At 47.5% G+C, this 19,583-nt stretch overlaps 1 protein-coding gene and 1 long non-coding RNA gene across 4 annotated transcripts in view; one reads left to right on the forward strand and one right to left on the reverse strand.

The window, feature by feature from the left end:
* The window catches only part of LOC123343351, a 90,730-nt gene that overhangs the window by 11,799 nt on the left and 59,348 nt on the right, over window positions 1-19,583 (reverse strand). For 2 of the 3 annotated variants that reach the window (XM_044978426.1, XM_044978425.1), the window contains exons 2-4: window positions 13,926-14,081; window positions 8,200-10,006; window positions 1,049-1,226 (exon numbers count right to left, since the gene is read on the reverse strand). In XM_044978426.1, the coding sequence (XP_044834361.1) occupies window positions 1,049-1,226; window positions 8,200-9,821 (1,800 nt within the window). In that variant the 5' untranslated portion in view covers window positions 9,822-10,006; window positions 13,926-14,081. Of the gene's footprint in view, window positions 1-1,048; window positions 1,227-8,199; window positions 10,007-13,925; window positions 14,082-16,932; window positions 17,130-19,583 lie in introns of those variants that run through there. The other variant, XM_044978424.1, reaches the window with a different exon arrangement.
* LOC123343353 overlaps window positions 1,108-19,583 on the forward strand; it is a 33,267-nt gene continuing 14,791 nt past the window's right edge. The window contains exon 1 of the long non-coding RNA XR_006572211.1: window positions 1,108-1,299. This is a non-coding gene — a long non-coding RNA (uncharacterized LOC123343353). The remainder of the gene's footprint in view (window positions 1,300-19,583) is intronic.

The raw sequence follows: 19,583 nt of genomic DNA on the forward strand, positions 1-19,583 counted from the left end.
ACGCGGTAAGATTGTTTGGCTCCCAAGGACAACATTATATCGAGGTAGAGGTGTATTTAAAAGCTCTGTCATAACTGAAAACAGTGATGGAGCCAGCCGGGGCTCTGCAGGCTGCTGCGTGCAATGACAGACTCTGATCCTGCTGCCACTGAAGTCAACGGCAAAACTCCCACTCCTGGGGGCAGGCTGTGTGCTCTGGGGCTAGGGCAACTGCAAGGGAGTCAGGAGACCTGGGTTCTAAACCCAGCTCTGTTGTGGGGTCGTGGGCCGATCACTTCACCTCTGTTCCTCTTCTGCTCTCTAGGGCAGGGGCTCTCTCTGTCTCTGGGTTTGTACAATGGGGTCCTGATCTAGGCACTGCTGTAAAACAAATCACAGCATCAAGAGAAGTAAGACTGAGCCCATTGTCTCTTCCATTCACAGAGGGATCAGCGTCACCAGTCACTGAACAGTTCAATGTTGTAGTTTCAGCCATATTTAAAAAAATGAAACCTAATTGTTGAAAAGAGCACGAATATACGATCAGTTGGTTATACAGCGAGTGTCTGTGCTGGGTAGGTAGGGTGACCAGATGTCCCGATTTTATAGGCACAGTCCCATTTTTGTGTCTTTTTCTTATATAGGCTCCTTTTACCTCCAACCTCCTGTCTGATTTTTCACATTGGCTGTCTGGGTAGGGGTGGGTGGAATGAAGTTCTTATGAGGTTCTTGGGGGCTATTTTGGAGGTTAAACACACACCAAGTGGTGCTCCAATCCCAGCAAGCCAGGGGTGGCCTGTACAGGGGTGAGGGAAGAACTAGCCCCTATTACACTAAAATTTTCCAGGAAAAAAAAAGCATTGAATTAAAAATAATGCAACAGAAAAACTTCATTTAACAAAACTGAATTGATTCACAGATTTCCTTTCTACATCCATTCCCGGGGTCAAAAATCAGCCTCGTTCGTATCCCCCGTATCTTTCTGAACACTCTAACTAACTGAACGCTAATGGTGGCTAGCGCCTGGCAAAAACCACCTGCCTGGGATGAAATGGGAATTTTCCCTTACGTTTCCTGCAGGTTGAGTGTCACTAGGTGTCTCATTATTTGGCTTGTTCTTCCAGGTCCGTGTTGCCATGGAAATGACTGTACATTGATCACTGTCCTCCTCTGGAGAAGAGAGATCAGCTTTCTGAGGGTCACATGATCCCATGGATGGGGACTCCGAGGCAGTCTCGGCACTGCAGCTGCAAGGGAAGGAGCAGAAGCCAATCAACATCATATCTGTGCAAAGGTGCAGCCATCACTAGGAGTGAGGAGGTAACCTGAAATTCTTGACAGAGATGGGTTTGGACAGGGTACCCTGGTCTGAGCAGCACCCGTCCGTTCAGAGAAGGATCCCGACTGGAAGGCTTCGGTCCAGTCCTTGTTTCAGTAATACACTTGTGTGTGGTTTAAGGAATCTAAGATCAGCTCAGACCTGGCGATCTCAGTTACAGCAGTGCAAATGCAGAGTAACTATTCAAGTCTCTTATGCTCGTGGTACATTTTTTGTTTATACATTACGAAGTATCCCCAATGCAGACCACAAAACATCATTTTAAGTAGCTGTTACTCAAAGAGACTGTCAACATAGAAATCATAGTCTGTACCTGAAAAATGTTACCTTCTATTGGGACAAGCAATCCCTAAAATTGCTATAAATTAAACAGATTAGGGGAAAATATTTTATTCTTATTTTTTTTTCAGCTTGTTTAATACGGGCCTGATCCAAAACCTGTTGAACTCACTTGATAGCATTTAAAGTATCACCGTAGTCCACTGTTTTCATTCTGTGCCTGTCAGTTCTCCCCTCTTTGTGGGAATCACTCAGTCACAAGGGACTTTTACAATAGGGAAAAGTGGCTATAAAGCCATAAAAACTGGCCCAGAGGGATACCGTAGTGCCTGGCACTGCTTTGAACTCATTTTTAAAAAGTGTACTCAATTTAAATGGCCAGTGTCTCTAATAAAACAAGTTATTTCCAGGGAAGATGGGAACCAGATTTGGTGCAATATTGATAGATTAGTGGCCAATCAATGGGTGAAGAATAAGAGGGAAGTGATCATGAGGATACTGACTCGCCTTCTGCTTTGGGTTTATATCACCAGACACTCTGTTAAGAGGAAGTTTCATTTTCCTTGGTTCAAATTCTTTTAACAAAAAGGGCTGTCAGGACTGTATACAGACAACCTTGGTGTAACTGACCAGAGAGACGCAGGGGACTGGAATACAATCAGCGTTTGTGACTAACCAACACCTATTATAGTGACTGCTCCTTTACATAGCTTTTTACTCCTAGGCTACCACTGATGCCTGACAGCTGCTAAACGGTAGCTCCCAGTACTGTCACATATCAAGGTATATAGATACTCCCTTTATAACTAGGGATGGGTGAACTGGCTCAGCTAAAGTGAATGAGCACAGACCCCAAACTGAGTTGGGTTCAGAACAGACCCAAATCTTCCTCCCAAACTCAGAGTGAATCTGTTATTAGGCCTGGAAAAGTGTTTTTTTAAATGAATATTTTCATGTTCACACACTTCTGTGCTTCTAGATCCCAGCTGGGACTAGCAGAGGATTTTTACAATTAGAGTCTGATTGACAACACCAGTGTCACCATGCAATGCTAGAAGAAGGCTGGGAATTGGGACCCCCTGGGTTCTATTTCTGGCTCTTCCAGTGACCTGCTATGTGGGTCTTGTTATGCCACTTCACTCTTTATGCCTCTATTGTCTCCTCTGTAGAATGGGAATAACAAAATTATGACTGCTGGTTGTGTTACAGTGACATCTAGAATCCACTACTGAGACCAGGGACCCATTGTGCTAGGAACTGCATAGATGTGAAGTAAGAGACTGTCCTGCCCCAATCTAAATATAAAAAGAGTGGGAGGGGAAACTGAGGCCCAAGATGGTGAAATGACTTGCCCAAGGCCTCCCAGCAGCCGAACCAGGAATAGAACCCAGGTCTCCTGATTCCCCATGCAGGGCCTTAGGCACAAGATCATACAGACCTAATTTGCAAGAAAGTGATCATTTATGTTTGTCTAGTGCTTTGAGCTTTTCTCATGACGTGTTACCTGCTCTAAGAGCAGAGAGTTATTACTAAAAGTGAAGATGTGGGAGCACTTCTCTGGGAATGATGTCTGGGGAGCTCCCTCACAGTGTTAGTTTTTGAGGCTTTTATATATTTTGTTGACTCTTCTAAACATTTCCAAAGGCGACCCTCCCCGGGAAATGGGAACCAGTTGTGTCCAGGTGGTTTTGAAAAGGAAAGAGTGGAAAAAATAGACTATTGTAGAGTCAAGAAATTAAATCTGCACTAGGGTTGGTCAGTTACAGGTAAGAAAGGCAAAAGCTAGGATTCCTACAGCAGTGTCCATGCTGTATGAATGGAGCTTTCTTAAGACCTGCTTCACATGCTAAATAGATTATTGCAGTGGTTCTCAAACTTTAGCAATCCAAGGATCTCCATTTTGATTTAAACATTTTCATGGACCCTCCGCTCAGCCTCAGGCCCTGCCCCCACTCCACCCCTTCCTCCAAGACCCCACCCTGCCCCTCCTCTTCCCACCCTCGCTCCACCCTGCCCCTCCTCTTCTCCGCCTCTTTCTGCCCCCTCAAGCGCGCCCCATCCCCGCTCCTCCCCCACCCTCCCAGCGCCTCCTGCATGCTGCTGAACAGCTGATCCACGGCGAGCAGGAGGTACTGGGAGGGAGGGGGAGGAGTTGATCAGTGGGGCTGGTGGTCCCGGACAAGACTCATGGACCTGCTGGAGTACCCTCACAGACCCCCAGGGGTCCGCAGACCCTAGTTTGAGAAAACCTGGATTATTAGTTTTGGGTTAGATCTATACCACAAAATATACTGGCTGTGCAACATGCCACAGTTAATGCAGATTTCCCCACTGAGACCGCTTTGATCTGCACCACTGATGTCATCTGTCTGGTTTAACCAGCCCCAGGAGACTCTTCCAGTGCAAGGATGATCCTTCAGCAGTGTAGAGCTGAAGTAGGAGCTCTCATGCCATTCCTTCTCTCTGCTGCAAGAGGTGTGTGGCTGGGATTCCTCCTTGGCTGATATTTTGGCCCCTTGGCTCTAACCTATGCAGGGGGAGCCAGCTTTGCACACGCTGCAGCAGGATCAGGGGAGTGCAAAGGGAAGGCATTTTTGCTCTCTCTCACATGCCTGTACAGCACTTGTTGCCGTGCAGTGGCATCCCGGGGCCTGGCCCCTTGCTTCTTGACTCTTTAAATTTGAGCTCTGTGATGTTTCCATGGCATAAACATCCTTTATTTTTTTTCTTCTTAAAAGCAGTTATTGTTTGAAATAAGGCTGTGGCTGGGAAGCTGACGGATAATGTAATAGACACCATAACTAGTGCAGACTGGCTCCGCTGTTTGTCTTCAAATCCACTAAAAGGATCCACAAATATCTTATTTTTGTCTAAATCATGTTCCTTTGTGAGCTCCATACCAGGACGGCTCTTGTAGGCTTCGGGATCAGTCTGCCCCTAGTAGGATGTGGTCACCTGATCCTGCTCTTAATTCATGCCGCCTCTTTAAAAATGCCCCCCTGGAATCTCAACTCCATACACTGCTCTGCACTTCTCGCTCTAAGTTGCTGTGCAGTGTCACTGTGGACTGTTACAGGACTGCCCTGTTCACACCCGATGTGGCTGCATTTCAGCGGTGGGGGAAGTGATTCCCTCTGTAAAGAGAGGAAGTTTGTAAACTGCCTTGGGATCCTTAGGGGTGAAGATCGGTGTCTATATGTGCTCATTTTAATACTAACACAGGTGAATATTATGTTGAGGGGTTTGCCCCTGCTCATCTCTAGCCAGTGCTTCTGAGGTGATCTTTCTCCCCATTCGCCCCACCTGCCACCACTTCCACTGGGCCCTCCCTTCCTCTCTCACCAGGTCTTCCCACAGAATCTAAAAATCTGGCTTCCTCACACACTTGCCTCATTCAGACCCTACCCTAACCATGGCCAGAGACCGTGGAGTCTGCCACAACATCTCCTTGATAGTGGAACTCTTCCCTCCACCAACTCCACTGGCCTTCCTGTTCCCTTTCACTGAATGTACTTTTAGTTATTCCAGAGTTCCCTCCATCGTTCTAGCTCCCACCTGGGTCCCGAGCGACGGTCGTTTCCTCTTCTGAAGACCCTCTTGCCAGGACACCAAGCTCTCTGCCAGCCCCTTCACTTGGGGTAACAGGTGTAAATCGGTGCTGTCATGCTCGGCACATAGACAAAGTGCTATACCTAGTTTATTTTCTCTTCTCCGGACCTCAGGACTTCATTCCCTTTTGCATCTTCTGGGTTATTCATCTTCCCTCTCAGCTTCCTCCATTAGATCTTCCCATTTATACTAACCCCATCTGACTTTCCTTCCTCTAGCCATACGCTAGCTGTATTCCCTCGGTACTCTTCCTGCCAGGTGTTCACTGTATTCTCTAAGATAGTCTATGCTCTCTGTTAGTCATGGCCCGCCGGTGGACTGTAGGCAAGACTGTGCAGTTTGTGGTGGATCCAGTATGTGCCACGCTGGACACCATGTTGTGAGCCCTTTCCCCAGCACCACCCACTTTCTACCATATTACCAAGCTTAGGACCCAGCTGCCTCTGTTCTGGACTCCAGTACAGCACTTCCTAGCTGAGCAGTTGTGAGGCTTGGAGCCTGGAGTTCTCCCCATCCTGGCCTTGAGTGGTTGGGACTTGAAGTTCCCACACTCCATTGCAGGCCAGAGCACAAGAGAATTCAGCTGGGAAGAAATATACTAGGGCCCAACGAAGCTGCAGCACAACTGTCTGTCTGTCTCTCAGTCATAGGGTTTTATCCTGCCATCCATCACCGTAGTGTCTGAGCATCTTTCACATCAAACCGATAGCAGTAGCAAAGTCCCTAGTGGACTTAATGGAGTCTCTGGCACTCCTCCACCTGCAGGGTAAAATCTCTTGGGCTATTTATTGTGTAAGGTGTTTTCGTGGGTTGATTTTTGTTGATCCTTGTTACACATCACTTCTCCTTCACACCAAGTTTTCAGGCTGGCAGGGAACGATGCAGGGGAGTGAGCAGTTCCATGTGAGTGTGCTGTTTTCCTCTGAACCTGTGGAGCCATCGCTTCTCCCTGAATCTTCTAGAAAGAGATGCTCTAGTCCCACCCCGTCTGGCGCTAGACAGCCAGGACTGCATCTGTGCACAGTGCCTTCCTTCAGTCCTCTGCAAAACCACCATAGCGGGTGTGGTCTGTATGAGCTCCTGTGTGCCATCCATGTCCCTTCCTCTCTTCTTCCAGCTGGACGGGCTTTTCTGCCTGCTTTTCATCTTTTCACACTTCCCCTGATCTTGTTGGCCTTAGTTTTCTTTGCCCAGGACAACAGCTCTTTCATCTACCATCCTTATGTCACCCAGAAAATCTTTTATCCTGGAGTGTCTTTCTCCTTAACCATCTCCCCTAGTAGCACTTGCCCCACAAGCCCTTTCCTGTCCAATCAGTTCCTATTTCATTACACAGACGTCCTCATTTCCTTCTCATCCTCCCAAATTCAAAGCTGAACAGTATGAGAGTCCCCAGTTCCTTACGTGTCCTGGCCCTGGACAGTGATCCCACATCGTTTAGACAGCTCAGAAACTGCAACTTATGTTTAAAAGCCTGTGTTGGATTTCCACTGGTAGACCAGTGTGTCTCTTCCCAGCAGGGACTCTTATGTGAGCCAGATGGATTAAATGATTCATGAGGCACTTAAAGGATTCCATCATCCCAAAGTCATAAATCAAATAAAGTAAATAATTGCAGGCTACCAGGGAGGGAATTAATAATACAAGACAAAATTGCTTGGTAGAACTGTAACTGTGGGCAGTTAACAAAGCCAGGAGATACACAGTTCTCACCAATGTGTTCATCAGCATAACTTTATTAAAGGCCCACTCCTGCTCCCGTTGGAGCCAAGGACAGTCCAAATCCACAGAGGTATTTAAGCTCCTAACTTTGATTTCAATGGATGTTAGGAGCCTAAATGCCATCTGGGCCTCGCTCTCTGCAATGGGAGCAAGAGCATGTCCCAAGTGTATCTGTTGTGTCATCTTAGGAGACGAGGAAATCAAAGTGGGTAGCTAGGTCTGCCGCCGCCCTGCCACCAGACACCAGGGCTGTCGTGGCCCTCGCCTCTTCCCGCCCCGTCTCGCACCAGGTGGGGGAGTGAGGAAGGATGCTGCAAGCGGTGGGGGGGCGGAGGGGGCAGGGCTGGGCCCTGGGGCAGAGCGAGGCTGCAGTGTGGGTGGGCCCACAGGCAGAAGAGGCGGGACAGGGAGCTAGCCTCCCCAGGGGAAGCTTCACCCACAGCCCATGGTGGTGAGTTTGGGTATTGTTACAAGCCTGAAACTCCAGCTAGATTCCTACAGAGTCATAAGCCTCTGGAGCGAAGTTTGGGCTGAATTAGAAACAAATCTTAGGCCAATTTGAATGGAAATCATATGGAATTACACTCAAAGCTGTAAATTGGAGTTAAACAGCACTCCTTGGTTCTAGCCAAAGGGAAATGTTTCTAACACTATCCAGATTAAGCAACAGCCTTTACCATTCATTACTACTATTACTTGGTAGTATTTGGCTAGGTTGGTTCCCCAGGAGAAATCCCAGTAAAAGAATCCCCGTCACTTTAAAACTCAGGTTTTTTTAAAATATAAGTTCCTCTTTGTTTTCTTAGCACCTTATATTTTTAAAATTCCAATCTACTGTTCATTCTTTGTGCTTTCTGGGCTTCATTCAGTCAGCTTGAAGGATCAAAATAGACAAGTCCCTTAAAATGTTCTGTTGATCAGTTTCTAGTCAATTTCCTCTCCAGGTTCTCGGGTACTAGCAGGATGGTGCAATGTTTGGGTTGCAAATGCTAAAGGGGAATGTTTGTGTCAAACATCTACTTCCATTAGAATTAAAAAAATAGTGGAAACATGGGGGTCCGATCCATGACTAGGGTTCCTAGGTGCTGTGATAATACAACTATAAAAAGCCATTTCTATTGGTTAGGTTTTGGAACTCTGAGATCCTAAGCTGAAAGGCTCTGTATAACTGCAGAGTACCGATGCCAATGGGAGTGACACGTACATATTGGGAGGAAGACGTAGACCCCTCAAACCAGGACTGCTTTCAGGGTCCCAATAGAGTATGTTACCTTTTCTTAATAAGATCCAGTGCTGAGCCTATGAATTCATCCTTCATTTTTTGTAGCTTAGCTCCATAGCTGGATAGGTCTGTGGCTTCTAACAGCAGCGATGGACAGCAAGAAGAATGGGCTTCAGAAGCCAGTGCCTGCCCAGCTAAGTGAAGGACTCCACTCAGTTGTCTTGAGTCTAATCCCTGCTGCTCATCACTGCAGACCTCCTCCCCCTCCCTGTGGATTGCTATTGCCTGCAAAGGCGACCTTGGAATCGGGCTAGAGCAAATAGGGACCGGGGACCTATCTGCACTTGACAGCTGGTAGGTACTGTCTTTCAGCAGGCACTGGGTAGCCCCAGCTGTGCTGACCAAACTGAAGCTGCCCCACGCAGCTGGAATGTCTTGATAATGGCCAGAGCCGGCAGCGATGTGGCTTTCATGAAACACATCATCGTAGTCGTCCGCTGTTGCTGTGGAATCGCTGGGGAGTTTGGCCTCCAGGGCTTCTCGTGGCACAGCTGAGCAGATGTTCTTACTGCTTTCCCTTTCTAGAGTCTGACTTGTCAGAGACCCCTCACTCAGGCACTTTGTTGGCCCATTGGTACCCGCAGATAAACGCATCTCCTTGCTTCTCATTCTCTTGAACTCCTCAAAGGTAGGGATGTAGAGCCTCCCTTTATAGTGTTCTTTTCTGCTCAGCTCTGCCGGCCCTTTGGCATCAGTGTCCCCATCACAACCCTTCAGGGATCCAGTGGTTCTGGATTTGACTATCTCTTGGTTTTCCCTGGCATGATGGAGAGTCAGGCTCGGAGAGCTGTTCTGTCTTCTCAGCTGCAACCTCCTCCGAGCTTCCTCCTTGATGTCTTCCGGACTGGTTATCCTGCATGCAAAACATGGCCTTTGTCTCCCCAGCGCTGCTACGGGGCCATGACTGAGGGGAGTGTGTTCCACAAACACCGCACAGCAGTGTACAGCGCACCCGTTTTTGTACTGCTGGCACATCCGGCATTCTGAGAACTCCCTCGCCACCCGGTCGGTCAAAGGCGCTTGGGGACGCACGGGCTTGCAGGGGTCCACCGCCGCCTTGGCGCTGTGAATCCTAAGCTTCTCCTTCAGTTCTTTTTTGGCATCCCCGTGTAGGGCTCTCTCCTCCGTGGAAGGGAAAAGCCACTGAGGCACTTTGGCAAAAGGAGGAAGGGGAACGTTTCGCGCAGATGGTGACGTTTGCTTGGGGTGGAGGGGCAGATGCTTGCAAGCGTCTGCAGTGCTCTGTGCTGGGGCGCTCTCTGCAGAGCCTTCGGACCAGTAACTGGCACCTTTATAGTGGAAAAGGAGCTCATTGTCCATGCTCCGGCAGTGAGAATACAGACTGGAGTCTGCAGCTGTCGCCCAGTGTAGATTCTCCACGCTCCGATACAGCCGGGTTTCTGCAGCACTGGCGAAGGTTGTCTTGTCTATGCAACATGAGTCTACATGGTTGAAGTCCCCAGCAAGAATCTGAGTGTCTAAGTTCTTTAGTGGATGCATGCTGCTAATTGAAAAATCCTTTAGGCCATGTTGTGCATACAGCTGATTATTCTGGCAGCTCAAAATCACCCGGCAGTGTTCCTGTCTCTCATCAACACTGATGTATGTCATAGCAAATGTACATGGATGGTCTAACACACTGGCCTTTACGGGGAGACGAGGGGGGAGCTGGCAGATCACTTTGATGATAGTCAAAGTCCAGACCACAGACAGCAGAAGCCTGCTGCTGGGTACTCACATTAGAGAGCTCTCACATGGGTAGAATCGCCATTGTATGCCCAGGCACAGAGGGAAACCTGTTAACATAAGGAGAGACAGGTTACTGAAGTGGCTCAGTGCTGATACTGACAGTGCAATAGCAGCTGTGCCTCCAGGGCATCCAGAAGCCACAAACACCAGAAGGGAGACAGCTGTGTCCCTGGGAGGTGGACTGTATGGTCTAATTGGGCTATGCAATCTCTAGCTAGTCCATTGACTGCTGCAACTAGAGCGTTTTGGAGAGGTTTATTTCACCTTCCTGCTGAATCCAATGGCGGGTGCTCGCAACAGTGTTGCTTAGATATCATGGCAACAGACACCTTAGAAATACCTGCTGTTACTGTAGATCGTAGATAGGGTTCTGTTTTTTTGGAGTTCAATAATTGCATTATTATTAATTTCACTGCCCTGGAAAAGGGCAAATACAGTGCCCATCTATAAAAAAGGGAAATAAGGACAACCCAGGGAATTACAGATCAGTCAGCTTATCTTCTGTACCCAGAAAGATAATGGAGCAAATAACTAAGCAATCAGTTTGCAAACATCTAGAAGATAATAAGGTGATAAGTGACAGTGAGCATGGATTTGTAAAAAAAAAAAAAAAAATGTCAAACCAACCCGATAGCTTTCTTTGACAGGGTAACAAGCCTTCTGGATGGGGGGAAGCGGTAGACGTGGTATATCTTGACTTTAGTAAAGCTTTTGATACTGTCTCACATGACCTTCTCATAAACAAACTAGGGAAATGCAACCTAGATGGAGCTACTATAAGGTGGATGCAAAACTGGTTGGAAAACCATTCCCAGAGAGTAGTTATCAGTGGTTCAGTCAGGCTGGAAGGGCATAACGAGTGGGGTCCCGCAGGGATCAGTTCTGGGTCCGGTTCTGTTCAATATCTTCATACATGATTTAGATAATGGCATAGAGAATACACTTATAAAGTTTGCGGATGATACCAAGCTGGGAGGGGTTGCAAGTGCTTTGGAGGATCGGATTAAAATTCAAAATGATCTGGACAAACTGGAGAAATGGTCTGAAGTAAATGAGATGAAATTCAATAAGGACAAATACAAAGTACTCCACTTAGGATGGAACAATCAGTTGCATACATACAAAATGGAAAATGACTGCCTCGGAAGGAGTACTGCAGAAAGGGATCTGGGGGTCATAGTGGATCACAAGCTAAATATGAGTCAACAGTGTAACACTTGCAAAAAAAGCAAACATCATTCTGGGATGAATTAGCAGGAGTGTTGTAAGCAAGACATGAGAAGTAATTCTTCCGCTCTACTCCGCTCTGATTAGGCCTCAACTGGAGTACTGTGTCCAGTTCTGGGTGCCACATTTCAGGAAGGATGTAGACAAATTGGAGAGAGTCCAGAGAAGAGCAACAAAAATGATTAAAGGTCTAGAAAACATGACCTATGAGGAAAGATTGAAAAAATTGGGTTTGTTTAGTCTGGAAAAGAGAAGACTGAGAGGGGACATAATAGTTTTCAAGTATGTAAAAGGTTGTTGCAAGGAGGAGGAAGAAAAATTGTTTTTCTTAACCTCTGAGGATAGAACATGAAGCAATGGGCTTAAATTGCAGCAAGGGAGGTTTAGGTTGGACATTAGGAAAAACTCCCTAACTGTCTGGGTGGTTAAGCTCTGGAATAAATTGCCTAGGGAAGTTGTGGAATCTCCATCACTGGAGATTTTTAAGAGCAGGTTAGACAAACGCCTGTCAGGAATGGTCTAGATAATATTTGGTCCTGCCATGAGTACTGGCTAAGGGAATGGGCAATATGATTCTCTAGTCTCTTAGAATGTCCATGCACAGGTATAGAGGGGAACGAAGAAGGTTGTTTGGTTTCATTTTTTGTACCTGAGAGAGATGTATAAATGAGGCAGCTCATGCTAGTGCGGTTCCTTAAGGCTCTGATTGACCCACTGTGGGGATGGGTGTGTCCTAGTGATCAGAAATCAAACTCTACAGGCCAGATCCTCCAAGGCAGTGGTCCCCAACCGACGAGCAATGGAGGACCGTGGCGGCGGACAAGCATCCGCCGAAATGCCGCCGACAAGCAGCAACGTCAACAGGTGTCGCCGCCGAAATACTGCCGACAAACAGCATCATCCAGAGCGGTGACGCCTCTGGATGGCGCTGCTTGTCAGCGGCATTTCCGCGGATGCTCATCCCCCGGCCAGTACGTGGGCGCCACGTTCGGGACCCCTGCTCCAAGGGATTCAGGTGCCTAATTCCTTTTGAGGATTTCAATAGGAGCTTGGCACCTAAATCCCTTTGAGGATCTGGGCCTACCTGTCTGGGTTCTATGACTGCCTCATGGTAGCATCTGAGCACCTCACAGCCATTCCTGGATTTATCCTTTCAGCCCCCCTGAGGCAGGGCAGTGCTGTTATCCCTGTTGTACATATGGGAGCTGAGGCATAGAGAGAACCATATTTTTAAAGGTATTCAGGTGTTATGCATTGCAAGGCCTATGTGATTTAGACAGCTAAGTCCCATTTTCAAAAGTGACTTAGGAGACTAAGCCTCAGTGAGAGGGATTCAGCCATCCAATCCACCTAGTCCCTGCAACGTGGAGCTACACCTAAACACCTTTAGAAACCTGGGCCCCAGTGACTTGCCCGTGGTCACACAGGTGTCAGTGGCAGCTCAGCGCTTCACCCACGCGCCCGCCCTCCTTCTCTCTGCACCATTCTGCCCTGAGCCAGACTGTAGCAACCTCCACGGCCGGGGGAGGCAGGACCCAGGAAAGTGTGCAAGGAACCTCCCACTGTGTCTGGTTAATGGTCCTCGCAGGGACCACAGGTTTGAGGGAGCAGAGCCAAGAGGAGAGGAAGCGTTAGCCCTGGGGTGGGGGTCTGCCTCCTCTTCCCATCCCTTTAGGGCTATGGGCTGCCATGAGGTCCTCTGCCAAAGCAGCCCCCTCCTCCGGGGAGCTGCAGGTGTAAAGCAGGAATCACTGCTCGGTGCAGATATCTGCCTGGAGACTGGGGGAGCTCTAAGGGGCTGCTCCCCTGCCCCATCCCACTCCCTTCTCCCCATAGAGTGAGGGAGGAGGCGCTCCAAGGGAGAAGGCAGTGGAGGCGCTCTTCCCATGCTCCCTTCCAGCCTGTCACAGGCAGGCTGGCCCTATAAGGGGGTTAGGCTTCAGCCCCACTGGCACCAGGTTTAGCTGCCTCCCTGGTACAGGGAATGTACAGATCCTTTATGCAGAAAAGGACCTAGGGGTTACAGTGGACGAGAAGCTGGATATGAATCAACAGTGTGCCCTTGTTGCCAAGAAGGCTAATGGCATTTTGGGCTGTATAAGTAGGGGCATTTCCAGCAGATTGAGGGATGTGATCATTCCCCTCTATTCGACATTGGTGAGGCCTCATCTGGAGTACTGTGTCCAGTTTTGGGCCCCACACTACAAGAAGGATGTGGAAAAATTGGAGAGAGTCCAGCGGAGGGCAACAAAAATGATTAGGGGGCTGGAACACATGACTTATGAGGAGAGGCTGAGGGAACTGGGATTGTTTAGTCTGCAGAAGAGAAGACTGATGGGGGATTTGATAGCTGCTTTCAACTAACTGAAAGGGGTTTCCAAAGAGGAATGATCTAGACTGTTCTCAGTGGTACAAGGAGAACAGATGACAGAACAAGGAATAATGGTCTCAAGTTGCAGTGGGAGAGGTTTAGGTTGGATATTAGGAAAAACTTTTTCACTAGGAGGATGGTGAAGCACTGGAATGGATTACTGAGATTAGATATCCCAGTAAATGAGGGCAGAATCGGGCTCTGTTATTCATGTGGCTTATGACCTGATCATTACTGGATGTAGAATATCACTGCAGCCACCGTGTTTACTGAGTGTATTAATGTGCAATACAATGCTGAATGCTAACCACTACATAAACCGTTCACAATGTGTCTCTGCTTCCCCAGAAACCAGCATGTCCACTCACCCCATCCTCCCCCTGTCTCCTCGTCTCAGTGCTGCAATTCCTTGTTTTCTTCAGGTGTCCCTCCTCCACGTTTCTCTCTCGGGAAGCCCACAGGTAATAGCAAAGAAATAGGATGATCAGGATGTTCTGTGATCAACGGTTATATAGTCATTTGTTCTGCCAGGAAAGAGAGAGAAAAACACAACATAAGTGTCATGTAGGGAACAGGCCTTCTCATCTTGAAATAGCAGAGATAAAGGACTCACAAGGTATTGTGAGAAAGTACTGTTATGCTGGAAGATGTTAATGGCTCCCGGCAATGCATTCTTGCTCTACAGACAATCATAGACATGATTAAAGCCTGTGGGTATGCTAAGTGTCCTCCTTTCTGGCTCAATGGAAGGAGCAATTATACTCCTTTATGTAGTGATAACTAGAAACAACAGAAGACAAGGCCCAGGATAATGGTTTGGATGACACTGCTGATGAGGGGCAAGGGGATTGTTTGGCAAGCTGTGTGTGTGGGAGAAAGCCAGCAGTCAAGGAGAAATGGAGTTGTGAGCATGGCCCGGAGAGGGAGCAGAAACAGAGCTTCTTGGGGCACAGAACTGACAGGAGTAGATGTGAATATTGCAAATAAGGAAACGGCCTGCTGGTGTTTGTTTCTGTTGTGTTCAGGAGGACAGGACTTTGTCCTTTCTCTGTAAATAAGCAGGATTGCTCCAAAGAATATACCTTTGTGTCTTTCAGTGTGCCCTCAGAAGCTGTCTGTGTGCTTATTATTATCAATAATGTTTATTGTAGAGATGTTTATGAAAGATTGTGTTTTTGGAGACGTTCCCTCATAAGGGACTGTGCTGTGGGTGTGGGAATTTGGAGAGGCGCCTTAGAGGCGGGGGTTGGGAAGACCATATTGCTGTGTGCTTATTCTTTTCTTATTCATTGGTTTGTAATTTCATGAACACCAAGATTGTTACATTTATTACTGTAGTGTCTAAGGTCCACCTAAGATCAAGGCCCCATTGTGCCAGGCACCGTACAAACACACAGAACAGTAGACAGTCCCTGCACTGAAGAGCTACTTACAACCTAAATAGACCGAGGGAGTCGATGCCAGAGCTGGGAACTCAACCCAGATCTCCTGAGTCCCAGTCCAGTGTCACAACTCCGTCCTTTCCAACAAGCATATTGCAGCTGCTTCCCTAAGTGAGCCCATTTGTCAATGCATCCTGTTCTCTCCCTGTTTAATCAAGCACTGACTTGCCATGTCTTTGATTTCCCCTTTCGTCAACTTCTCTGTTACACAAGAGAGTATTTAAAGGGGAATGGAAACATTGCTCTGATTACTCTGCTTTCGCTTCTCTTAGCATGTGGCTGATAGCCCAAGACGAAAGAGTCCTTACTGGTGCTTCCCAGCTCTTTCCGATTCTTCTCGCCACTCAGCAAGAACTCTCTTCTTTTTTAAGGCAAAAAGCAAGTAATAACACTCCCCCACCCCCAACCAACCATCCCTCCCCCCCAAACCTCTTCCTGGCCTCCTTGTAAATCAACAGAAGCTACAAACGGCACAAGCTCAATTTTTATGAACCCCTTTCCAGTGACTTGCCAAAGGTCGCCACTAGCAGAGCTGAGAGTTGGACTCAGGAGTCTTCTGCTCTCAGGGCAGGTCTACGCTACACACGCTGCACTGGCAGAGCTGCACTGATACAGCCTTGCCGCTGTACCGCTTTGACAAAGACACTCTAAGCCGACAGGAGAAAGCTCTCACATTGGCTTAGTTACTCCACCTCCCTGAGAGGCAGTAGCTATGTTGGCGGGGGAAGCTCACTGTCTACACGGGGGAGGGGACGGGGGTTACGGTCGGTATAACTGCGTCGCTCAAGGGTGTGGGTTTTTCACACCCCCGAGCGATGTAGTTATACAGAGGTAAGTGTGGAGTCTTTGGCCTCAGTCCTGGTGCTCAGTGGCCTGATCACAGAAGCACAACCTTTAACTGCGTGACTTGTGCACTTCCAGAGTGTACCGTATGCCACTCTGCAGCACCCCCACCCTAGCTCTTTGCTTAGGCTGCCTGCAGTTCTGTAATGCTTCACCCCAGCGATGACAGAGTTTAGCGCTTCCATCTGAACTGGATCAGTCAGGGGACTGCGGGAGCCTCAGAGTGACACTAAGTACATCTTTGCTCTTTGATCATGTTGTCTGCACAACGCTCGCTAGTTTCCTGCCTCAGGGATTAAAAAGCTCCTGGTCCTTATTAGCCTCAGGCCAATACGTGAGTAATAGGACCCGGCCATCAGACTAAAGGCATATTCTGATGCCGTGGCTCATTTTATGCATCATCCAAGTCAGTTTATCAACTTTTATTTCAATGAAATTCTGTTATGTGTCACCTCGGAGATCCACTGTTAACCTTTCCTGCAAAATCCTCCCAAAGCATATGATGTATTTCTGGAGGATTAAGGCTTGAAGGATGAATTATTTCTTCCCAAACACGTAAGAGCCATCCTGCCTGGTTGACCCTCCCAGAGGAGCATTAGAGAAAATGGCAAGAGGATAAAACAGACAAGCACAGGAATAAACATTTGGACACTGGTGAAAAGCATTATGGGTAGCCTCAGTAATGTAGTAACGCAGGCCCAAGAGCTCCTGGGATGTGGAGACTGGGAGGAAGTACGCATTATGAGGTGTCAGTAAAAGATGCAACAAATCATGACAAAGAAGAGCAGGGGGGTTAGCTCCACTCCAGTGGGGAAGGGAATCAGTGGTGTTGGCTCCTCAAGAGATTTGATTAATAGACCTGTCATGGGGGGAAGCTTGTTCCGTGAGCCTGTGGAGAGCTGCTTTTGAACGTCCTTGGATGACAGACCTCTCTGCTACCTCTGAACGGAGAGATCGTACTTCAGTGGCCCTCGCCCGTGGGGTGCAGAGGGAGGAAGGAACATCTCTTGCAGAGCACATCTGCTCTCCATTCATCTCCATTAGCCAAGAAGAAAATAACTTGTGACTCATGCCATAAAGCCAAACTGACCTGTGGTGCAAAGTTCTAGCAGCAGGGAAGAGCTGGAGCACAAACTGCAAGGAGCCATCTTCCCCTAGCCGCGGAGGAAGGATGAAATGAGCTAATGGGTCTTTCCTGTCTCTGACTTCTATGACTGAGAAGCTCAGCAGAAAATTGAGTGTCTTGTGGCATCACCAGGAGCATCCTGCAGATGCCTCCCAGTCCCTTCTAGAGATCTAACCAGCTAGCATAAAAGGAAAAGCACATTTTAAAAAAAACCTGTACATTGGATTTTAGCAAGCTGCTATGTCACAGTGAGTTCCGTGGCAACTGAGACAACACATCCCCTTACCGACAGCACTATCTGTCGCTCCACTGTCAACATGGATTGCTCTTGTGCATCTGAAATCTTCTTCTGTCAGTATGTTTTGGTTGCTTAGTTGATAACCAGAGATATCGGAGGAGAAATGTCATGCATCTCTATTTTTCATGTTAAAGGTAACAAAAAATAGAGATGCTTTGACTGTATTTGCTTAGCCAGAGCCGAGCTGTGAGAGCTAGTTTGATACTGGAGTAGGGGATAGGTAGATGCGGATATATTTCTTGTACTGCTTGTCAGATTTCTGGTGGATTTTCCTCCTAAGATAACTGAAAGAGCAGTAGCGCCTCACTGGTGTTTTTTTAATTATAGAAGATGAGGTTCAGCTGTTGCAGCTAATCCAGCACTGTTCTATGGGTTTCTTTTTGTTCTTAGAGGAAATTGATGAGGTGTTCTGAATTTGTACTGTCAACACTGTCGCTGGTGCCTGCTCTGTGTCACTTTGTACTTTCAGATGTTTCAATTAGTTTTTGAAAATGTGTATGTACTCTTCATCAAAAAAGATCTGCATGAAACAAACACACAGAGCAATCTAATTCTGCAATGCAAACAGGCAACAGAAGCCTCGTATATTAACAACAAGCTTCAAAATCAGCACAACTAAAGCAACCAATTTTTAAAAGGTAGAGAGACAAGGTGGAGGAAGTAATATCTTTTATTGGACCAACTTCTGTTGGTGAAAGAGACAAGCTTTCAAGATCCACAGTGCTTTTTCAGTGTCACAGCTGAATACAAAGTGGAACCGATTGTTAAATATATGGAGGTAACACATGTTGCAAGAAACCATTCAAAATGATGTGGACAATTAATACCTCTGCAGTCATAGGACAAAGGAGAGTTAACGTGTTACAGATTCATGTAATGAATCTCTATTGAGTCCATGATTTTTGGTGTCTAGCAAAGTTATCAATTTAAGCTCCCAAGCTCATCATTTGAAGGTGTCACACGGGTTTCCTTTGAGGATGAGGACTGAGAGGTCAGATATGGAGTGACCATTTTATTAAATGGATTCACCCATGGGTGATATGGTGTTTTTGTCTTTTATCATTTTTCTGTGTGAGTCCATTTGAGAGCATAGTGATTATCTGGTTTCACCCACATAGTTGTTATTGTGGCATTTCGTGCACTGGAGGAGGTACACCACATGTTAACACAGGCATGTATAGGACCCATGGCTCTTGAAAGGTTGTTGTGGGGGGTATTGTTCATTGTAGCAGTGGAGATATGTCAGCAGGTTTTGCATCTGTTGTTCTGGCAGGATCTGGTGCCCCTTTGAGTTGGTGTGTCTTGATCTGTGGAGAGCTTGCTTCTGCTGATGAGCTTGGAGAGGTTGGGGGTTGTCTGAAGGCCAGAAGAGGGGGTTTGGGAAAGATTACTTTCAGGATGAGGTCCTGTCACGACCGGGATGAGGACAGTCAAACCTAGAGGTCGGAACAGGAGTTGGGAGTCAGGCCAAGTCAGATACTGTGAGGTCAGAGTCCAAGGCAGGCCAGAGGGCGAACGGAGAGTCAGGCCTTAGGAGGCAGGCAGGATCAGGTTACCAGGAGACCAGGATCGGGTACCAGGTTACAGACAGCAATCGAATAGTGACATTGAGGACAAACCAGAATTGGAAGCCAGAGTCTAGGGTCTGTTGCAAGCAGGGTCTGGAGCAGAGATGGGCAAAGCAGTCTGTGCTGTTACTCAGACAGCTCCCCTTTATGGCTTCCTGGGTTAAGTACTGGTAGGTATAGACCAATCGGGGGCTGTAAGGGGCTGCCACTTGGGTCCTGCTGGGCAGTACTTCCTGCCGAGCTCAGCTTCTCAGGCTCCTCCCATAGGTGCTTAGCCTAAGCCTCCTGTGGTGATACAGAGGTGTCAGCAGCCCAGAACCCCAGCCCTGTAGGTTCTAACAGGTGCCTGTCAAGTATGTAATTGTTTGATAGCTGGTAGGGGTTCTAGTGTGGGGTGGTAGGTGACAGCTAGTGGTGTGCAGTCAGTGGGTTCAGGTTCTCTTGGGATATTTGAATGGCCCATTGCATGAGTTGATCTACTTCTCTGGCGGAGTGTCCTTGTTTAGTGAAGGCAGTTTAGAGTGTGTTAAGGTGTGTATCCCGGACTTGTTTGTATTTTATAAAAGCTTCATTGACTTTCAGGCTTTATGGGTAACAGGCAGTAATTGTGAATTTATTGTTTCTACTGTACTTTATTGCTGTGGTTATTCATTATCTCAGCAGAGGGTGGTATTAGGGGCTTTTACAGCCATACAAGCAGATCAAGTCCCTGCCACAAACACATTACCATTGATGAGCCTAATCCTGCA

Source organism: Mauremys mutica, chromosome 10 (genome assembly GCF_020497125.1).
Source record: "Mauremys mutica isolate MM-2020 ecotype Southern chromosome 10, ASM2049712v1, whole genome shotgun sequence".
Classification (NCBI taxonomy): Eukaryota; Metazoa; Chordata; order Testudines; family Geoemydidae; genus Mauremys; species Mauremys mutica.